At 40.9% G+C, this 21,375-nt stretch overlaps 1 protein-coding gene and 2 pseudogenes across 2 annotated transcripts in view; 1 reads left to right on the forward strand and 2 right to left on the reverse strand.

Annotated features, from left to right (window-relative positions):
- Positions 1 to 13,296, reverse strand: part of INTU (inturned planar cell polarity protein) — an 82,805-nt gene extending 69,509 nt beyond the window's left edge. Inside the window, exon 1 of one of the 2 annotated variants that reach the window (XM_088828033.1) lies at positions 13,121 to 13,288. In XM_088828033.1, coding sequence (XP_088684159.1) covers positions 13,121 to 13,137 — 17 coding nt within the window. In that variant the 5' untranslated portion in view covers positions 13,138 to 13,288. Of the gene's footprint in view, positions 1 to 13,076 lie in introns of both variants that reach the window. The other variant, XM_055405221.2, reaches the window with a different exon arrangement.
- On the forward strand, positions 6,189 to 6,652 carry LOC129542620 (UPF0235 protein C15orf40 homolog pseudogene; annotated as a pseudogene).
- A 5,338-nt stretch (positions 13,297 to 18,634) lies between the features above and the next one.
- On the reverse strand, positions 18,635 to 20,273 carry LOC129542293 (heterogeneous nuclear ribonucleoprotein A3-like; annotated as a pseudogene).
- Positions 20,274 to 21,375: the final 1,102 nt, after the last annotated feature.

The raw sequence follows: 21,375 nt of genomic DNA on the forward strand, positions 1-21,375 counted from the left end.
TTCCATCTATTTCCCATGAAGTGATGGGACCAGATGCCATGATCTTTGTTTTCTGAATGTTGAGCTTCAAGCCAACCTTTTCACTCTCCTCTTTCACTTTCATCAAGAGGCTTCTTAGTTCCTCTTCACTTTCTGCCATAAGGGTAGTGTCATCTGCATATCTGAGGTTACTGATATTTCTCCCAGCAATCTTGATTCCAGCTTGTTCTTCTTCCAGCCCAGCGTTCCTCATGATGTACTCTGCATGTAAGTTAAATAAGCAAGGTGACAATATACAGCCTTGAGGTACTCCTTTTCCTATTTGGAACCAGTCTGTTGTTCCATGTACAGTTCTGACTGTTGCTTCCTGACCTGCATACAGGTTTCTCAACAGGCAGGTCAGGTGGTCTGGTATTCCCATCTCTTTCAGAATGTTCCACAGTTTATTGTGATCCACACAGTCAAAGGCTTTGGCATAGTCAATGAAGCAGAAATAGATGTTTTTCTGGAACTCTCTTGCTTTCTCCATGATCCAGCGGATGTTGGCAATTTGGTCTCTGGTGCCTCTGCCTTTTCTAAAACCTGCTTGAACATCTGGGAGTTCACGGTTCACATACTGCTGAAGCCTGGCTTGGAGAATTTTGAGCATGATTTTACTAGCATGTGACATAAATGATGTTAAAATCTATGTACCACACAAGGCCTTGCTATATAGCACAAAGAACTACATTCAATATCCCATAATGAATCAAAATGGAAAAGAATATGAAAAAGAATATAAACTACAACTGATTCACTCTGCTGTAGACCAGAAACTAACATTATATATTGATATATAACATTGTATGTCAACTATACTTCAATAAAAAAAAAATTTCTAAAAACCTATGTTCTTATAACAATATAAAATATATATAGGGAAATGTTACTGTTTGATTTGAAAAAGTGACTGGAACCTATACATATGCACATGCACACACCTGTATAATTTATCACTTAAAATCATGATTTAGAAATCCCTAATGGGAGTTGGTAATGGACAGGGAGGCCTGGCGTGCTGTGATTCATGGGGTTGCAGAGAGTAGGACATGACTGAGCGACTGAACTGAACTGAACTGAATGGCTACATTAAGGTATGCAGCATGAGGGAATTTGATTCCTCACCTACTGATAAGCTTTACATTCACTTTTCTTTCTTGGGGGGTCTCCTATGAACAATACAATAACCATCCTTTTATGCAGGGAAATATATATATGTACACACACACACACATATATGTACTTGTGATATATATGCATATACACATATATTTTTACCCAAAGACTATAGCAATTCACATTTCCACCAGCAATGAATGAGATCCATTTTCTTAACCTCTAGATTTAAAAAATAATTCACTTTAAGCAGAGTAATTTGCTTTTTAAGAAGAGGAAGAAATTTTTAAAAAGGGGATAAGAGACAAAAATAAACAAGGAAATGACTGTAGTAAACTACAAATGAAGACAAAACACAAAATAAAAGGAAAATGAACTGAGAAGTCACAGACCTTGGTTCAAACGGTTCTTTTGAGATTTTCACTTTTCTGAGCTTTGGCTTTTCTCTTCTAGTAAGTGGATTCTAGCTATCTCACAGAGCTGTCATCAACAGCAAGTAAAATAACGTGTCTGTCACAGTTAAGGACAAATAAATGACAGTTCCAGTCCTCTCACCCCAGAGAGTCAGAACTGTGGAGAAATGCACACCTTTATTAGATATAGCTCTTGTATTTCTGCACTCTTCCAACCCCTAGGAGTAAATGAAGATGTCTCCAACAATCTCTGCTAGGTTCCAGCTAAGTGCTGGTGACACATGAACCAAAACTAGATGCTGCCTTTAAGGCCACCGATCAGGATTCCCAGAAGGTTCCTTACTTTTGTGTGTGCTAAGTTGCTTCAGTCAAGTCTGACTCTTTGCGACCCTGTGGACTGTAGCCTGCCAGAATCCTCTATCCATGGGGATTCTCCAGGCAACAATACTGGAGTGGGTTGCCATGCCCTCCTCCAGGGAATCTTCCCAACTCAGGGAAGAACCTACATCTCCTACAGCTTCCTGCATTGTAGGCAGACTCTTTACCACTGAGCCACAGGGAGAGCCCTCCTTATTTCTACTACAGGTGATTAATTCCTATCACAAAAACATCAAGAGTATCACTGATAAACATGCCAGAAAGTTTACAAAGGTGGAAAGACCATACTCCCAAACTAGTTCTATTATAATGGATGAGGTGTACTAAAAACAACAATAAGCAACCCCAACTTTTCATTGCAACTGTTCATTAATAGTGAAATTAGTATTGTATGTAGAAACACCCCACTCTATGAGATGGAGCTTAATCTTGCTTCCTCTTTAGTGTGGATTGGACTCGGTGATGTTCTTCCAAAGAAGAGAGCATGGGAAGTGAAATACAGCAGCTTCACAGTGAAGAAATCTGGCAGTCACCACCTTAACCAAGTGACTGAGGTTATGAAAAACAAGGAAGGACTGAGAAATTGTCACAATCAAAGGGAACTAAGGAGACATGATGACTAATGCCATATGATACTCTAGATCGAATCTGGGAACCGAAAAAGGACTTAAGCAGAGGAGTGGTGAAATCTGAATAAAGTCAGGAGTTTAGTTAATAGGACTGTACTAATGTTAATTTCTTAGTTTTGACAAATGTACCATATTCGTGTAAAAGGTTAACATCAGAGAAAAACTGGATGAGGAATGTACAGAAACTTCTCTGTAAACATAAATTTATTCCAAAATAAAAGATTCACTTTTAAGTCTACCAGTTTTAATTAAGACTTTTATGATATATGGGTCACAGTAATCAATATTAACATAAATATCCTTTCATCTCTTTTTCTGAGATCCTATGGTGCAAGCTGCAAAGCTGTTATTGTGCAAATGTCTTTCAATGAGATTCTTACTTTGTCTATTCTGCTTTGCTCTAAACAGAAATAACTATGTATTTATAGTTGGCCTGCAAAGTCTGATGGCACATCAGTTGGGTTCAAACTCTAAATGATGTGGTAAATATGAGCAGAGGCCTTCTTCCTAGAGAAAAACTTGCTAATTTGCAGATAATCTAGTTTGCTTACATAAGCTGTAACAGAAGTATATTAAAGAAAACAAACTTTACATAATGCTAATAAGTTGCTCAATTATTGATATATTTAAGAATTCTATGTTGATACTACATCTTTTTTTCTTCTTCTAAGTTATCGAAAAAGGAGATCAGTCCTGGGTGTTCATTGGAAGGACTGATGCTAAAGCTGAGACTCCAATACTTTGGCCACCTTATGCGACGAGTTGACTCACTGGAAAAGACTCTGATGCTGGGAGGGATTGGGGGTGGGAGGAGACGGGGACGACAGAGAATGAGATGGCTGGATGGCATCACCGACTCGATGGACGTGAGTTTGAGTGAACTCCGGGAGTTGGTGATGGACAGGGAGGCCTGGCGTGCTGTGATTCATGAGGTCGCAAAGAGTCGGACACGACTGAGCGACTGAACTGAACTGAAGTTATCGAATCTCTCAGATCCTTAGCTGCATTAATGTCAGCACTTTTCACCAAGTGAAATAGCATCAGCATTTCCTTGGTCACCACAAGAACGAGAAAAACGTTATGAAACAGCCAGCCCTCACAGCACATTTAAGGAAAACAGATTTTGGCTACAATTTCAAACCTCTTACGTTATACTTTTTCCTTTTTAGTGGGAAAAGCACAACGTGCTTTACCTAGGTAGCCAACACATGTAGCTATGCAGTTACACAGTACTAACAGGTATAGCAGGACAAGTCTGCTGCTGCTGCTGCTGCTGCTGCTAAGTCACTTCAGTTGTGTCCGACTCTGTGTGACCCCATAGACGGCAGCCCACCAGGCTCCCCCGTCCCTGGGATTCTCCAGGCAAGAACACTGGAGTGGGTTGCCATTTCCTTCTCCAATGTGTGAAAGTGAAAAGTGAAAGTGAAAGTGAAGTCGTGTCTGACTCGTAGCGACCCCATGGACTGCAGCCTACCAGGCTCCTCCGTCCATGGGATTTTCTAGGCAAGAGTACTGGAGTGGCTTGCCATTGCCTTCTCCGACAAGTCTAGGGACAGAGAAAAACCACACAAAATAAAAGCGCATGACAAGTTATCATGGATTCGACCTGGGGCTTGGTTCAGTAAGGACTGGTCTGTGCAATGCTTTTCTGTGTTTTCATTTCTATGTTCTGTCTACCAGCAACATCTAAATTTTCATCTCCAAAGTCTTCTGTTTGTTTTCTTAAAGGAAACAATGATTTTAACGGATAAAATCTTTCCTAGCTGTTATGTCAGCTTGAGAAGGTGGGGAACCTGGGGTGGGCTGATGGTGTTCCTTCCAGTCCAGCCACAGCCACCACTGGAACAAATGCGAAGCACAGCAGAGAAGAAGGGATGAGCCAGTGAACTAACAACTGCGAACTTGAGCATGAAACAACTCTTTACATCGGGAACACATCTCCACTGGAACTATGCTAATAACGACCCCATCCCCTACCCCAACACCTCAGCTAAACGGGGCAAGTCTACAGTGCACTAAGTTAAGGATATGATCTAACTCTGGTAGAACCGGAATCACAGACCAGCAAAGCGGTTTCTGCTAGAACTTTACTGTGCCTTTAAAAGACATCAGGTGGACAGACAGCTCTTCATCTAGCTCAAACACAAGTGCCCAAAGTGAGGAGTGAAAACTGTTATAAAGAAAACAACGGCTTCCCTGGCGGTTCAGCAGTCAAAGAATCTGCCTGCAATGGAGACATGGGTTCGATCCCTGGGTCAGGAAGACTGCGTAGAGAAGGAAATGACAATTCCCTCCAGTATTCTTGCCTGGGAAATCCCATGGACAGAGGAGCTGGCTATGAGGTCGCAAAGAGTCAGGCACTTATTTAGTGACTAAACAACAACAATGCAGGAGAAAAACTGTTACTGGAGAAATCAAATCTTGTTATTGTTCAGTTGCTAAGTTGTATATGACCCTGTGGGACCCCATGGACTGCAGCATGCCAGGCTTCTCCGTTCTTCACTATCTCCTGGAGTTTGCTCAGATTCACGTCCATTGAGTTGGTGATGCCATCGAACCATCTCATCCTCTGAGCCCTCTTCTCCTTTTGCCTTCAACCTTTCCAAGCATCAGGGCTTTTTCCAGTGGGCGGCTCTTCACATCAGGTGGCCAAAGTATTGGACCTTCAGCTTCAGCATCAGTCCTTCCAATGAATTCAAGGTTGATTTCCTTTAGAATTGACTGGTTATATCTCCTTGCTGTCCAAGGGACTCTCTAGAGACTTCTTCAGCACCACAGTTCAAAAACATCAATTATTTGGTGTTCAGTTTTCTTAAAAGTCCAACTCTCATGTCCATACACGACTACTGGAAAAACCATAGCTTTGACTATATGGACCTTTGTTGGCAAAGTAATGTCTCTTCTTTTTAATATGCTGCCTAGGTTGGTCATAGCTTTTATTCCAAGGAGTAAGCATCTTTTAATTTTAAGGCTTCAGTCCCCATCTGCAGTGATTTTGGAGCCCAAGAAAATAAAACCTGTCACTGCTTCCACTTCTGCCTCTTCTATTTGCCATGAAGTGATGGGGCCGGATGCCATAATCTTTTTTAATGTTGAGTTTCAAGCCAGCTTTTTCACTCTCCTCTTTCATCCTCATCAAGAGGCTCTTTATTTCTTTTTCACTTTCTGCCATTAGAGTGGTATTATCTGCATATCTGAGGTTGTTGGTATTTCTCCTGGCAATCTTGATTCCAGCTTGTGCTTCTTCCAGCCCAGAATTCCTCATGATGTACTCTGCATATAAGTTAAATAAGTAGGGTGACAATATACAGCCATGATGTACTCCTTTTCCAATTTTGAATCAGTTAGCTGTCTGGTTCTTGACCTGCATACAGGATTCTCAGGAGACAGGTAAGGTGGTCTGGTAGTCCCATCTCTTTTAAGAATTTTCCACAGTTTGTTGTGATCCACAATTAAGTCTAAAAAGGATCAATTAAGGTTCCAGGAGAAAGCAGCACTTAAATGGAACCTTGAATGATGACAAGTAGAGACAGGAAGAAAAGGTATTTCAAACAGAGAGAACAAAGTATGTATAAAGTGTAGGAGGAGTAGCTTCCGGCGCCAGGCCACTCTCGGCGGCGCCTCCCTGGCCGGGATGCAGCTGTTAGGCTACGGGTTGAGGCTGCTCGAAGCTGGATCTGGTTCTCGGGCTGTCACCCGGCTCCCTTTGGGTGCTGACATGCCTAAGAAAGCTGGTGCGACGAACAAGGGTAAAGGCCAGAGCAAGGAACCAGAGAGAACACTTCCTCCCTTAGATCCTGTGACAGTTGATCCTAAAGGCGGTGTCAGCATAGCCATCCATGCCAAACCTGGTTCCAAACAAAATGCTGTGACAGACGTGACTACCGAGGCTGTGAGTGTGGCCATTGCAGCGCCTCCGACGGAGGGAGAGGCTAACGCGGAGCTGTGTCGCTATCTTTCCAAAGTCTTAGAACTCAGGAAGAGTGATGTGGTTTTGGATAAGTGCTATATTCTGTAGCTCCCATCCAGGATCCGGTGGGCACTGACTCATTGATTAGTAGACTGCCCCTAAGCACACGACTGAGCGACTGAACTGAACTGAAGCATCCATATGACCAGGCCACGCCCCTCCGCATCTCCTCCACAGCAGGTCGTTTCTGATTTTCTGCCAGCACGCGTGCTCTGACATCTGCCTAAAAGCCCTCCCCATGCTTCCACCTGTGCAGCTTCTACCCATCTAGATAAATACCTGCTAAAATTTTACTTTCTTTAAAGGATGTTTCTAAACAAATCTTTCTTATAGTTATCTTAATCGGTTGTGGGATCATAGCACTTGGATATGTGGTCACTTTTTGTTTGGAATTTTTCAGAAATGTGTAACAGTATAGAGAATAGCAACCCTATATTAAGAGTTATTTTTAATCAAAGTTTATACTAAATTGCAATATTTGTTTTGGTAAAAAAAAAAAAAGTGTAGGAGGAGTAAAAGAACATTGTAGGAATGAGAATGGGTGACTATTTCAGTGTAGTAATATTATGCACTGAATTCTTACGTTCCCCCAGAATTCATATTTTGAAACACTACCCCCCAAAGCAATGGTATCAGGAGGGGGGATCCTTGGGATGTAATTAGAATTAGATGAGGTCACAAGGGTGGAACCCTCACGAATGGAATTAATGCCCTTAGAAGAGTCACAGGGAACTTGTTTCTCCTCTCTACTATGTGAGAATACAATGAGAATGTGCAGTCTGTAGCCTGGAAGAGGGCCCTCATCAGAACTTGGCCATGTTGATATCTTGACCTTGGACTTCCAGTCTCCAGAGCTGTGAGAAATAAATTTCTACTGTTTATATACCACTCAGTTTAGGATTTTTTTTTTCTTTGTTGCTATGCTACATGGCTTGTGGGATCTTGGTTCTCTAACTAGGGATTGAACCTGTGCCCCCTGCAGTGGAAACATGGAGTCCTAACCACTGGACCACCAGGGAATTCCCTAGGATTTTTTTTAATTAGTGGCCAGAGCTAAGACAAGTAGGAATAAAGGTGACTTAAAGGAAGATCATCAAAGATGGGTCTGCGAGGCTAAAGAACAGATCTAAAATAGCTTTAAAGAGCATCCTAAGGAATCTGGAATTTATCTGGGAGGACATCAAGCTTTTGAGTAGAAAAATGATTTAATAGATTTTTCTTTTTTAGAGCAGTTTCAGGTTCACAACAAAATTGAGCAGAAGGTACAGCGACTTTTCATATACTCCCTCCCCATGACATGCGTGACCTCCTCCACTACCAACAACCTTCACCAGCGTGGCTCATTTATTACAATTGATAAATGGATAATCATAATCACCCCAAATCCACAATTTACGTTACTGTGTATTCTTGGTGCTGTACAATCTACAGGTTTAGACAAATGTATAATGTATCATCCAACCACTATACAGCATCACACATAGTTACACTGCCCTAACACAATTATTCTAATATTTCCCATTTTAAAATAAAAGTTAAAAAAGATGAAGGCCCACAGAATTTCCCAGTTACCAGAAAGATAGTTTTTGTGTTAAAGAAAAGCATGTCTTTTCTAAGGCAGCCACACAAAAATTTCATTTCCAAAGAGACAGAAACGCTTATGCATTCAGCCTTTGTTTTCTCTTTAAGCATCTGCCCCTTAGAATTTAGCCTTCTTGAGACATCTCAATGGCAAGCCACTCCAGTACTCTTGCCTAGAAAATCCCATGGATGGAGGAGCCTGGTAGGCTGCAGTCCATGGGGTCGTTAGGGGTCGGACACAACTGAGCAACTTTACTTTCACTTTTCACTTTCACACATTGGAGAAGGAAATGGCAACCCACTCCAGTGTTCTTGCCTGGAGAATCCCAGGTAAGGGGGAGCCTGGTGGGCTTCTGTCTATGGGGTCACACAGAGTCGGACACGACTGAAGTGACTTAGCAGCAGCAGCAGCAGAGACATCTTGTAAAGTAATAAGTTACAACCAAGAATTAATTCTGAATTCCTAAAAACCAGAGAAAACTTGATGAAATTAAAATGTCAACACTTTCAGGTTTTCTGAACCCCACTCTTAATCCAGTACTTATTACACTGAACCAAAATGCCTCTCATAATAATCTGCTGAAAAAATTACTTTGACATTGCAAATATGCTATGGATACTAACAAAATTAGTCAAAGTTTCAGTTACTTCAGGCTACATTATAAGAAATGTCATTGAAATTGAAGTGGTTGAATTCTTTGAACAATACAGTCTGCAGTGATCAAACATGAAATATGAGACAAGTTTTTTAATCTCAGCCTTCTTTTCCTGATCATAAGGATGATCTGGTTAAGCACATGGATATCTACTTCATCTTAGTTAGCTTTGTTGGTAATATTCATGCTTGTGTTTAAATATACTTTTGATCCAAACTGCTACACTGTATCTTTTTGTAATAGGTTCTCTACAAGAAAAATAATTTAGAACTGTAGTTTAGAAAGTAAACACCGTCAGCTGTATGGACGAAAGACAGCAGACAGGAGAAATTAGAAGCACCCAGACCAGTTATAAGGCTACTCCACTGGTATAAGGGAGAGGCGAGCCGTTTAAGTAAGGCGGTGCCTGTGAGAAGGGGAAGGAGGTGGTAGGGTGGACATTAGAAAAGCAAGTCAACAGGATTGGAGACTTATCAGATCTCTAGTAAAAAGAGAGTGAGGTCAGCAAATGAGATGGGCAACACTAGTGGGGAAACGAGGCAGACAGTGAATCCTCTTAAATATGCTGAGATGGAGATGCTGGCAGAGAATTACCATATCTCATCATAAACCTAGCTACATACTGTTTGACTTTTTAATCTATGTAATTTGATAGAAGATAAATTTGAAGAAAAGAGACGTCAAGGTTCAGAGTAGGAGAGAAAAAGGAAAATATTGCACTAAACTGGATATTATTAATATATTGCACCATAACTCTGAATGAAACATTTTGATTCTTCACTTAGCACCTTCCCACATTAAAACCCAAGAAAAAGACAAATTTTGATATATCCAAGGAATCCTATTCGGAAATAAAAAGGAAAGAACTACATATAAGTAACAAAATGAATCTCAAAATAACTATGCTCAATCCTATTCAGAAATAAATGGAGTCCTATTCCGAAATAAAAAAGAGAAAACTATATTTAGGCAACAATATGAATAAGTCTCAAAATAAGTATGCAGAGTAGAAGAAGCTAGACAAGAAAGAGAGTCCATACTGTAAGATTTCATTTTTATAAAACTCTGGAAATACAAACTCATCTATCACTACAGAAAGCAGGTAAGTGGTTGGAAGGAGTGAGGCAGGCATGAGTAGTATTGGGGAGGCACACGGGGAAACTTCTGGAAGACAAGGATATATTCATTATCTTGGCAGATATATATATGTCAAAACTTATCAAGTTGTACACTTTAAATATGTATGATTTATTATATGTCAGTTACACTTCAATAAAAATATTAAAATATCCCAGAAAAAAAATTTAAAGGACATATTTCTCCTCTCCAGTCATTCTCTTTTCAGTGGACATTCCTAGCTTTTTATAGCTGAATTCTCTTTCTAAAGTATCCCTTTTTCTCCCCATCAGTCAAAGTTTTAAAACTCACAACAATAAACAATTCCCTTTGAAAAATCAAAACTCTAGGTCAATTTTATGAAAACTGGTAACTTTGGCCAACACAAACCAACGTGGCTTCAATGAGTTGGATAACTGTAAACCAAAGCAAAGAAACATGGAGTTATTGCAAGTAAATTTATTTTTGTCATTTCAGGACTGAAAACTAATCATTGGTTCCCTCAACCCAACCTACCCTCCAGTATAACCTCTGAAGCTTCCTCAGGGACTAGCCAATATGCCAGGTTAGGAGGTACTGCACTAATTTAAAACTTTCCTCTTGTAAGTACCTATTAAGAGTACTATAACCAGAATGTACCTTAAAGACATCTTCTCTAAAAAATGATAAACTTATTAATTCTGTATTGACAATAACTTAGCTCAAATTGGTTTTCAGTTTCAAAGCATGCCAGAAACAATGACAATTTCCAGAAATAATATGCAGAAATTAACTGGAACCTTGAAAGTTCAGAACACTTTATGTGAATCAATAAGTGGCGTAACTTCCTTAATAACTTCCAGGTAGGCAATGAAAGACAAGCAGCAATTCATCTCTTAGCTTTGATGAGAAAGCTTACGTTCACATCCCTACATCTTTGATCCACATGTTCCAGTGTACTGTCCAAGCTGGGAAGGCCATCGCTTGCACTGGTGACTCTGCACCTTAGCGAGGTAAATATCATAAGGAAAAAACAGACAGAAACCTATCTGGTCAGGTCAGTATATCAATCTGTACATTCTAAAACACCAAGAAATGACAGCCATAAAATCTGTATCTTGGCAGGACTTGAAATACAGACCAGCTAAACAGTTCACAATCGAGATTTCCTGTAGTCTTATTATTAGGATGTTAAAGACACTGGCGGAGAAGGCAATGGCAAGCCACTCCAGTACTCTTGCCTAGAAAACCCCATGGATGGAGGAGCCTGGTGGGCTGCAGTCCGTAGGGTCGCTAAGGGTGGGACACGACTCAGCGACTTCACTTTCACTTTTCACTTTCACACATTGGAGAAGGAAATGGCAACCCACTCCAGTGTTCTTGCCTGGAGAATCCCAGGGAAGGGGGAGCCTGGTGGGCTTCTGTCTATGGGGTCACACAGAGTCGGACACGACTGAAGTGACTTAGCAGCAGCAGCAGCAGCAGCAAAGACACTGGGACATATGGAGTGATCAGGAAATGACTGCTACAGAAAATTTAAAGGCCATTAAAGAAAAAACTAAAATATAATACATATATACATGTATTTGGAATCACACTGCTGCTGCTAAGTCACTTCAGTCATGTCTGACTCTGTGTGACCCCATAGATGGCAGCCCACCAGGCTCCTCTCTCCCTGGAATTCTCCAGGCAAGAATATGGGAGTGGGTTGCCATTTCCTTCTCTAAAGCATGCATGCATGCTAAGTTGCTTCAGTCGTGCCCAACTCTCTGAATCACAAAATGCTTTGAAATAACACATTTTCTAACACAAAGTCCTTAGCTTGCTCACTTCCCAGGTAACAGGGCTAGCTCATTTATTCATTCATCAAAATCAACAACACCCCCTTTGAAAACAGGTCTCCTAAATTTCTCCACTGACAACACTCAACTGTGTGACCTTACGAAAATTATAGATGCTCTCTGGACTAAAGGTGTATGATTCTAAGATGCAGAGAAACCAAGAGTTTGAATCTCACATTGTCTATGGCTCCAATAGCAAGACCAAAGAAGGTTCCACATAATCCGTACTTCCCTTCAAGCAGCCATGGTTGAAGCCATGGATTTTTAAATTATTTTTTAAATGACCACAGTAGAAGATTACACAAAGTGTTTGATATCCTTTAATTTGTTCAAGTCTTCCAGAATATAATCTGTCCTCATTAAGCCTCTAGAACACATTTAAGCAGCCAGTAGTGATGGTTTTCTCCTCCTGCTTTTTAAAGATAATGATAAAAATGTTTTACATACCTATGGGTGAAAATAATTGCCAAGTAACTGATACTCCTAAATACACATTAAATATTCCTGTTATTTTTAAATACATATAAAATGGCATTCTAAGAATGACTATATATGGCAGTCACTGATTGATGCTTTGGCACCAGAACAGTTTCACAGCTGGTTGTTTCAAGCAAACACTAATTACTTCAATTGACCTTTCCAAAAAGTTCTCAATCCATAGCAGTAAGGGATAGATGCCATCTGAAGATGCCTTCAGAACCGCACATTGGGTACTGTGAACAAAAACAACTTTGCATAATTTTTAGGGATAAGAAAGTAGAAAATAATACTTAAGATACTCTGTATTTAAAAATTACATTATGACACAAAACAGAAAACAAGAAAACCATGGAAGTTCATAGGAAAATACAGCAGAAATACCACCCCCCTAAAAGCTAAAATACAGCAGAAATACCCCCAAAAGTTGAGAGGTTGTTCTCGATGGTGAGGCTAGGGTTGATCTACTTTCTTTTATATATCTATTCAGTTTTACAATGGCAGAAAAACCTACGTAATTTAAATAGCTGACCAAACGAAGAAAGTGTCTCTTCACTCTAAATACTAATGAGATTAAAGTCACAAAGATCATGACACCAAAGCAAGGAGACACTGCGACAGAACAATTTTGTGAACACTCTAGCAGACATACTCTGATATATTACAAAACTCACCAAAGAGACCCTGCTCCTTAAAACCTACGGTAACAAAGAATGTACAGTAACAGTCATTTCGGCTCACATTATCGCACAGCTGAAACCTAATGCAAATAACCCCCACTTATTATAGAACCTCAAACACTCATTCTCTACCACTCCAACACTCTCGAAGTCTCCCCAGCCCACGCGTACACTTTCGGGACAGAAAGGATGGATTTAATTGTCCCTCTTCGAGAACCTTACTTAGAGTCTGTACTCGTAGGGGAGTATGAACCAGAGTCGCTGACCGGATCTTCAGGATCATAATCCTGATCTTCTTCTTGTGAAGAAGGGTCTCCAGGGAGTCCCTCTGGGCTCCGAACCGAACCGCACAAAGGCACAGACGCCATCGGCAGGGATGCCGCTGCTACAAGTAGAGTAATTCAAACCCCGCATCTGCTGCTTGCCGGCGCCGCCATGTTGCCTCCTCTCGGGAAGCGACCGGGGCCACGTGACCACCAATCCTCAGCTGCAATTGGTGGCAGCTCAGGTTGCCAGGGAGACGGGGAAGCATCTCGGAGAGAACTGAGACCCCCTGAAATGAGCCAATGAACTAAAATTTCTAGGACATCCGGAAGAGTGGAAGAAGCTAAACCTTAACCACTTACGCTCCCCGAAAGACACTCATTTGGAACAGCTTAACTTGTTAAAACTAATGGAGGCCCACTAGATTTTTTTCTTTTTCTTGCAGTTTGCACTTTGTTGCTACGCGGAACAGCTGTCCAAAACCTTATATGGGCTCCGCCTGGGTTTCCCTAGAGTAAAGGAAACTACCCTCTACCTCTCTATCCGTGCTTGGAATGGACGCTTTTAAGCAGTGCCATGTAGGTGTTAATGTAAATAAACGCCATTATTTCTTTGGTTTTCTTATGGTTTCACAGAAGCAAATATTTTCACAGTTCTCCCAAGCAGATGTTGTAGAGGTGCTTCAAGTTGGTGCCAATACTGTGAAATCAACTGCCTGTTCATTTTCTAACTGAAAATTTTATAATTTGTTGAAGTGTTCCTCATCACTGAAGTTGGAAGTGTACACAGGTAAAATTTACCTGTCTTTTGCGAATATTTGCATCAATTATTTTTGGAATGTACAAAATAATAGCATTTATTTAGATTCCGCCATTGCTCTAATTACTTGTTCTATTCATAGGTATATGAATATACATGAACTAAATTTCTCTATATTGAAATAAAGAAACTGAAGCTTAGAGAGGTTATTCATCTTGTTTATGGTCACACGGGTAGCAGGAAACAAAGCCAACAAGAGCCGAAATCATTAACCATTAGATTATATTTACTCATCACCCAGTAATTCAACTATTAGAGATCAGTAATTCAGTATAAGAGATCCATTCTAAGAAAATAAGAGATGCAAATAAAATTTATAAAACTTATAAAAATAAAAAGCTGAAAGCAAGCTTCAGCTCAGTCAGTTCAGTCGCTCAGTCGTGTCCCACTGTTTGCGACCACATGAATCACAGCACGCCAGGCCTCCCTGTGCATCACCAACTCTCGGAGTTCACTCAAACTCATGTCCATCAAGTCGGTGAGGCCATCCAGCCATCTCATTCTCTGTCGTCCCCTTCTCCTCCCGCCCCCAACCTTTCCCGGCATCAGAGTCTTTTCCAGTGAGTCAACTTGTCGCATGAGGTGGCCAAAGTATTGGGGTTTCAGCTTTAGCATCAGTCCTTCCAACGAACACCCAGGATCGATCTCCTTCAGAATGAACTGGTTGGATCTCCTTGCAGTCCAAGGGACTCTCAAGAGTCTTCTCCAGCACCACAGTTCAAAAGCATCAATTCTTCAGCGATCAGCTTTCTTCCCAGTCCAACTCTCACATCCATACATGACCACTGGAAAAAACATAGCCTTGACTAGACGGACCTTGGTTGGCAAAGTAATGTCTCTGCTTTTTAATATACTATCTAGGTTGGTCATAACTTTCCTTCCGACAAGGAAGCATCTTTTAATTTCATGGCTGCAATCAGCATCTGCAGTGATTTTGGAGCCCAAAAAAACAAAGTCTGACACTGTTTCCACTGTTTCCCCATCTATTTCCCATGAAGTGATGGGGCCAGATGCCATGATCTTTGTTTTCTGAATGTTGAGCTTCGAGCCAACCTTTTCACTCTCCTCTTTTACTTTCATCAAGAGGCTTTTGAGATCCTCTTCACTTTCTGCCATAAGGGTGGTGTCATCTGCATATCTGAGGTTATTGATATTTCTCCCAGCAATCTTGATTCCAGCTTGTGCTTCTTCCAGCCCAGCATTCCTCATGATGTACTCTGCATAGAAGTTAAATAAGCAGGGTGACAATATACAACCTTGACGGACTCCTTTTCCTATTTGGAACCAGTCTGTTGTTCCATGTCCAGTTCTAACTGTTGCTTCCTGACCTGCATACAGGTTTCTCAAGAGGCAGGTCAGGTGGTCTGGGATTCCCATCTCTTTCAGAATTTTCCACAGTTTATTGTGATCCACACAGTCAAAGGCTTTGGCATAGTCAATGAAGCAGAAATAGATGTTTTTCTGGAACTCTCTTGCTTTCTCCATGATCCAGCAGATGTTGGCCATTTGATCTCTGGTGCCTCTGCCTTTTCTAAAACCTGCTTGAACATCTGGAAGTTCACGGTTCACATATTGCTGAAGCCTGGCTTGGAGAATTTTGAGCATGACTTTACTAGCGTGTGAGATGAGTACAATTGTGTGGTAGTCTGAGCATTCTTTGGCATTGCCTTTCTTTGGGATTGGAATGAAGACTGACCTTTTCCAGTCCTGTGGCCACTGCTGAGTTTTCCAAATTTGCTGGCATATTGAGTGCAGCACTTTCACAGCATCATCTTTCAAGATTTGAAATAGCTCAACTGGAATTCCATAACCTCCACTAGTTTTGTTCGTAGTGATGCTTTCTAAGGCCCACTTGACTTCACATTCCAAGATGTCTGGCTCTAGGTCAGTGATCACACCATCATGATTATCTTGGTTGTGAAGATCTTTTTTGTATAGTTCTTCTGTGTATTCTTGCCACCTCTTCTTAATATCTTCTGCTTCTGTTAGGTCCATACCATTTCTGTCCTTTTTCGAGCCCATCTTTGCATGACATGTTCCCTTGATATCTCTAATTTTCTTGAAGAGATCTCTTGTTTTTCCTATTCTGTTGTTTTCCTCTATTTCTTTGCATTGATTGCTGAGGAAGGCTTTCTTATCTCTCCTGCTCTTCTTTGGAACTCTGCATTCAGATGCTTATACCTTTCCTTTTCTCTTTGCTTTTCACTTCTCTTCTTTTCACAGCTATTTGTAAGGCCTCCTCAGACAGCCAGTTTGCTTTTTTGCATTTCTTTTCCATGGGGATGGTCTTGGTCCCTGTCTCCTGTACAGTATCACGAACCTCCGTCCAGAGTTCATCAGGCACTCTATCTATCAGATCTAGTCCCTTAAATCTATTTCTCACTTCCACTGTATAATATAAGGGATTTGATTTAGATCATATCTCAATGCTCTAGTGGTTTTCCCTACTTTCTTCAAGTCTGAATTTGGCAATAAGGAGTTCATGATCTGAGCCACAGTCAGCTCCCGGTCTTGTTTTTGCTAACTGTATACAGCTTCTCCATCTTTGGCTGCAAAGAATATAATCAATCTGATTTCGGTGTTGACCATCTGGTGATGTCCATGTGTAGAGTCTTCTCTTGTGTTGTTGGAAGAGGGTGTTTGCTATGACCAGTGCGTTCTCCTGGCAAAACTCTATTAGCCGTTGCCCTGCTTCATTCTGTGCTCCAAGGCCAAATTTGTCTATTACTCCAGGTGTTTCTTGACTTCCTATCTTTGCGTCCCCTATAATGAAAAGGACATCTTTTTTGGGTGTTAGTTCTAAAAGGTCTTGTAGGTCTTCATAGAACCGTTCAACTTCGGCTTCTTCAGCGTTAGTGGTTGGGGCATAGGCTTGGATTAGTGTAATATTGAATGGTTTGCCTTGGAAATGAACAGAGATCATCCTGTTGTTTTTAAGATTGCATCCAAGTACTGCATTTCGGACTCTTTTGTTGACCATGATGGCTACTCCATTTCTTTTAAGGGATTCCTGCCCACAATAGTAGATATAATGGTCATCTGAGTTAAATTCACCCATTCCAGTCCATTTTAGTTCACTGATTCCTAGAATGTCTATGTTCACTTTTGCCATCTCCTGTTTGACCACTTCCAATTTGCCTTGATTCATGGACCTAACATTCCAGGTTCCTATGCAATATTGCTCTTTAAGCAAGCTTAATGTTCAGCAAAAGGTAAAAGTTAAATGTCTTTATATATAAAGTATGAATATTATGGTGTTAATAGAAATGTTTTCAAAAGCAATGCATGGGAAAGTGTTCCTATTATAGCCGTTAATTTTTTTAAAATATCTTAATGGTATTTTAGGATCTCAATGGATGGGGGCTGGGGATTCAACTTAAACTATATGGGTAGATGGTAGAGACTGAAAGATGAATGTGCAATTTATAGCATATAGTGTACTATGATAAATACAGAGTTCTAGTGAAATAACAAACGTGAGACATGTAGGGCCACAGCAGATTTCTTAGAGGAAGGCTTAACTTTTCTTGTCATAACAAAATATTATGTTCCAAACAGTGAAGAGTAGTGAAAGATGAGTCATCCCATAGCCCAGAGAGACATGTGCATATATATTGCTCCAAAGAACCTGAAGAGTAGCCATTAAATATTTAAACTTTCAAGCTGCAATTTAGTTTCATTTATCACATTAAATTATGTATATTTGAATATCCTAAGTTTAATGGTTTTATTTGTATTGATTTCTAAATTTGCTTTTTAATAATTGTTAACTAGGTATTAAATTTTGTTTTGCAGTTTATTTGTATTAATTTATACAATTGTTTTTATCTTATGAAAGAGCTGTAAAGCACAGAGCTTATACCTGCTTATTTTAAATTATAGTAAAGTTTGTCATCCCTGGAAATCTGTTAGTCTTTCCTGAAAAGAGAAGTCCACATAGCACAAATATTAGAAAACAGGGGACTAGTTCATAAAGGGACAAGTGTGTAAGGGGATGATGACAGAGAGAGGTGGCACCTAAGGAACGGATGGAGAGATGACCTTGCTCACCACCTCTTCTCTGAAGCTGGCACCCAGAGGAGGGCGCAGGTGTGGATGCTGACCTGCCAGTGTCACTCAGGAGGCTAAGGCAGTCTCCACGTGATGGTGTTTATCTTCTCTAGTAGTCAGAAGACAACCTTGCCAGGAAAAAGTGATGGGGAAAGTAACGGGGTCAGAAACATCAAGAGAGTGGAGTCAGGAAAGAAAAGAAACATATTTCCATCAATATTGAGTCCCCCCCCCCCAAATAAAGGTGTATTACTTTTTTTTTTTTTTGAAAAGTTAAAAATTCCTTAAATTTTTATTCCTGGTACCACTACCACAATTTACAGGGCAATATACCTGATGTAATGAAAAGAAAAAGACAAAGCTACAACAGATAAAAGACCTCAGGAATGTACATCTAATTGACACTACATTGCATTAATCAAGAGCTGCACTTTTTGCAAACTGTGGCTATGACAGTCCTGAACAAGAAGGGTTTCCTGTTTAAGCTGCAGTAACTTTTCTGACTATGGATCATCGTTCCTTCTGTGACAGATTTTTACAGTTCCTCTAACGCATTTGGGATGACTGTCTCAAAGTAACCTGCAGCTTTCCTGACAACTCCTCGCTCTCTCTCCTGCTAAGAACTGAGCCCTTTTCTTCTGAGTTTTTTAGAACCTTCTGCTATCATATCCACCACTTCCACCACCATATCCATAACCACCACCATAGGGACTGCCCGAGCTTCTTCCACCAAAATTACCCCCTTTCATGGGTCCATAATTTGATTGCTGTTGTCAGATTACTGCAGCTTAAACAGGAAACCCTTCTTGTTCAGGACTGTCATAGCCACAGTTTGCAAAAAGTGCAGCTCTTGATTAATGCAATGTAGTGTCAATTAGATGTACATTCCTGAGGTCTTTTATCTGTTGTAGCTTTGTCTTTTTCTTTTCATTACATCAGGTATATTGCCCTGTAAATTGTGGTAGTGGTACCAGGAATAAAAATCAAATTGCTATAATTTCCAAAATCATTATAGTTTCCACCACCACCATAGTTACCTCCAAAATTTCCTCCTTCATTGTAACCATCATATCCTCTACCACCACCACCATATCCACCACCTTGGTTTCCATCTCCTGGTCCGCCACAACCATAACCTCCTCTACTACTATAACCAGGACCACCGCCATAGTTGCCACCATCACCTCCAAATCCATTATATCCACCATCACCTCCTCCATAACTCCCTCTGCTGCCACCACCTCCACCACCATAGCCTCCTCTTCCACCAAAGTTTCCACCACGGCCAAAGTTACCTCCACCACCTCCAGAGTTTCCTCCACGACCTCCAAAGTTTCCTCCACGACCCATAAAGTTGCCAGATCCACCTCCACGACCTCTTTGTGATCCAGCAGATTGCATCTCTTGTTTGCTGCTGCTGCTAAGTCACTTCAGTCGTGTCCGACTCTGTGTGACCCCATAGATGGAAGCCCACCAGACTCCCCCGTCCCTGGGATTCCCCAAGCAAGAACACAGGAGTGGGTTGCCATTTCCTTCTCCAATGTGTGAAAGTGAAAAGTGAAAGTGAAGTCGCTCAGTCGCGTCCGACCCTTAGCGACCCCACGGACTGCAGCCTACCAGGCTGCTCCATCCATGGGATTTTCTAGGCAAGAGTACTGGAGTGGCTTGCCATTGTCTTCTCCGATCTCTTGTTTAGAAAGGGCCTTTTTCACTTCACAATTATGCCCATTAATAGTGTGGTATTTCTAAACAACGATTTTATCAACTGTATCATGATCATCAAAAGTTACAAAAGCAAATCTTCTCTTTTTCCCACTCTGCCTGTCTTCCATAACTTCTATGGTTTCAATCTTGCCATACTTTTCAAAGTAATCTCTCAAATTATATTCTTCTGTATCTTCTTTAATACCACCAACAAAAATTTTCTTCACCGGTAGATGGGCACCAGGCTTTACAGAATCCTCTCCAAAAAAAGCTCTCTTTGGTTCCACTACAGGCCCATCAGCCTTGTGTGGTCGAGCACACATTGCTGCATCCACTTCTTCAACACAAGAATAAGTCACAAAACCAAAACCCCTGGAACGTTTTGTTTGGGGGTCTCTCATCACCACACAATCTGTAAGTGTGCCCCAGTTCTCAAAATATTCTCTTAAACTATCATCTGTAGTTTCAAAGCTCAGACCACCAATAAACAGCTTTCTCAACTGCTCTGGTTCCTTGGGATCATGACCCTCCTCCCCCGGCGGCGACCGGGCGGGGGTGACCGGGCGGCGGTTTTACCTCCATTTTGAGACCGGACTCGCCTCTTCCAACTCGAGTTCAATATGGGACGGGTGTATTACTTTTAAAATTAGACATACTATTAAAAGATGGAACCACTACAATATATTATGTTTCATGTTAAAATATACATATTCTCACCACAATCCCGAAGATTCCATTCTGAAATTAAAATGCTTTCGGTGCCTCTTTAATAAAGTTAGACTTTCCTCATTTTAAAAGCACCTTATTGGAAGTTTAAAAACAGAGAGACATTTTAAATTTTAACAAAGGCGCTAGTGGTAAAGAATCCACCTACTAATGCAGGAGATGCAGGTTCAATCCCCAGGTTGGGAAGATGCCTTGGAGGAGGAAATGGCAACCCACTTCAGTATTCTTGCCTGGAGAATCCCATGGACAGAGGACATGACAGGCTATAGTCCATAGGTTACAAAGAGTCTGACATGACTGAAGTGCCTTAGCATGCATGCACACATTTTCTACTATAAATAACACTTCATTTTTTTCTATAAGCATCTGATATTTTCATACCCTGCTCATAAGTCTCAATGCCACCCCATTAAACAGAGCATAAAATCCAAATTGTGAAGTCTCTAAAAACAACACCTTCCAATTCTACAAATAACTGAGCAAACTACCGCACAATTGCACTCATCTCACATGCTAGTAAAGTCATGCTCAAAATTCTCCAAGCCAGGCTTCAGCAGTATGTGAACCGTGAACTTCCAGATGTTCAAGCAGGTTTTAGAAAAGGCAGAGGCACCAGAGATCGAATTGCCAACATCTGCTGGATCATGGAGAAAGCAAGAGAGTTCCAGAAAAACATCTATTTCTGCTTCATTGACTATGCCGAAGCCTTTGACTGTGTGGATCACAGTAAACTGTGGAAAATTCTGAAAAAAATGGGAATACCAGACCACCTGACCTGCCTCTTGAGAAACCTGTATGCAGGTCAGGAAGCTACAGTTAGAACTGGACATGGAACAACAGACTGGTTCCAAATAGGAAAAGGAGTACATCAAGGTTGTATATTGTCACCCTGCTTATTTAACTTCTATGCAGAGTACATCATGAGGAACGCTGGGCTGGAAGAAGCACAAGCTGGAAT

The sequence above is a fragment of the Moschus berezovskii genome, chromosome 19 (genome assembly GCF_049115385.1).
Source record: "Moschus berezovskii isolate FMDL1 chromosome 19, NW_MosBer_1.0, whole genome shotgun sequence".
Classification (NCBI taxonomy): Eukaryota; Metazoa; Chordata; class Mammalia; order Artiodactyla; family Moschidae; genus Moschus; species Moschus berezovskii.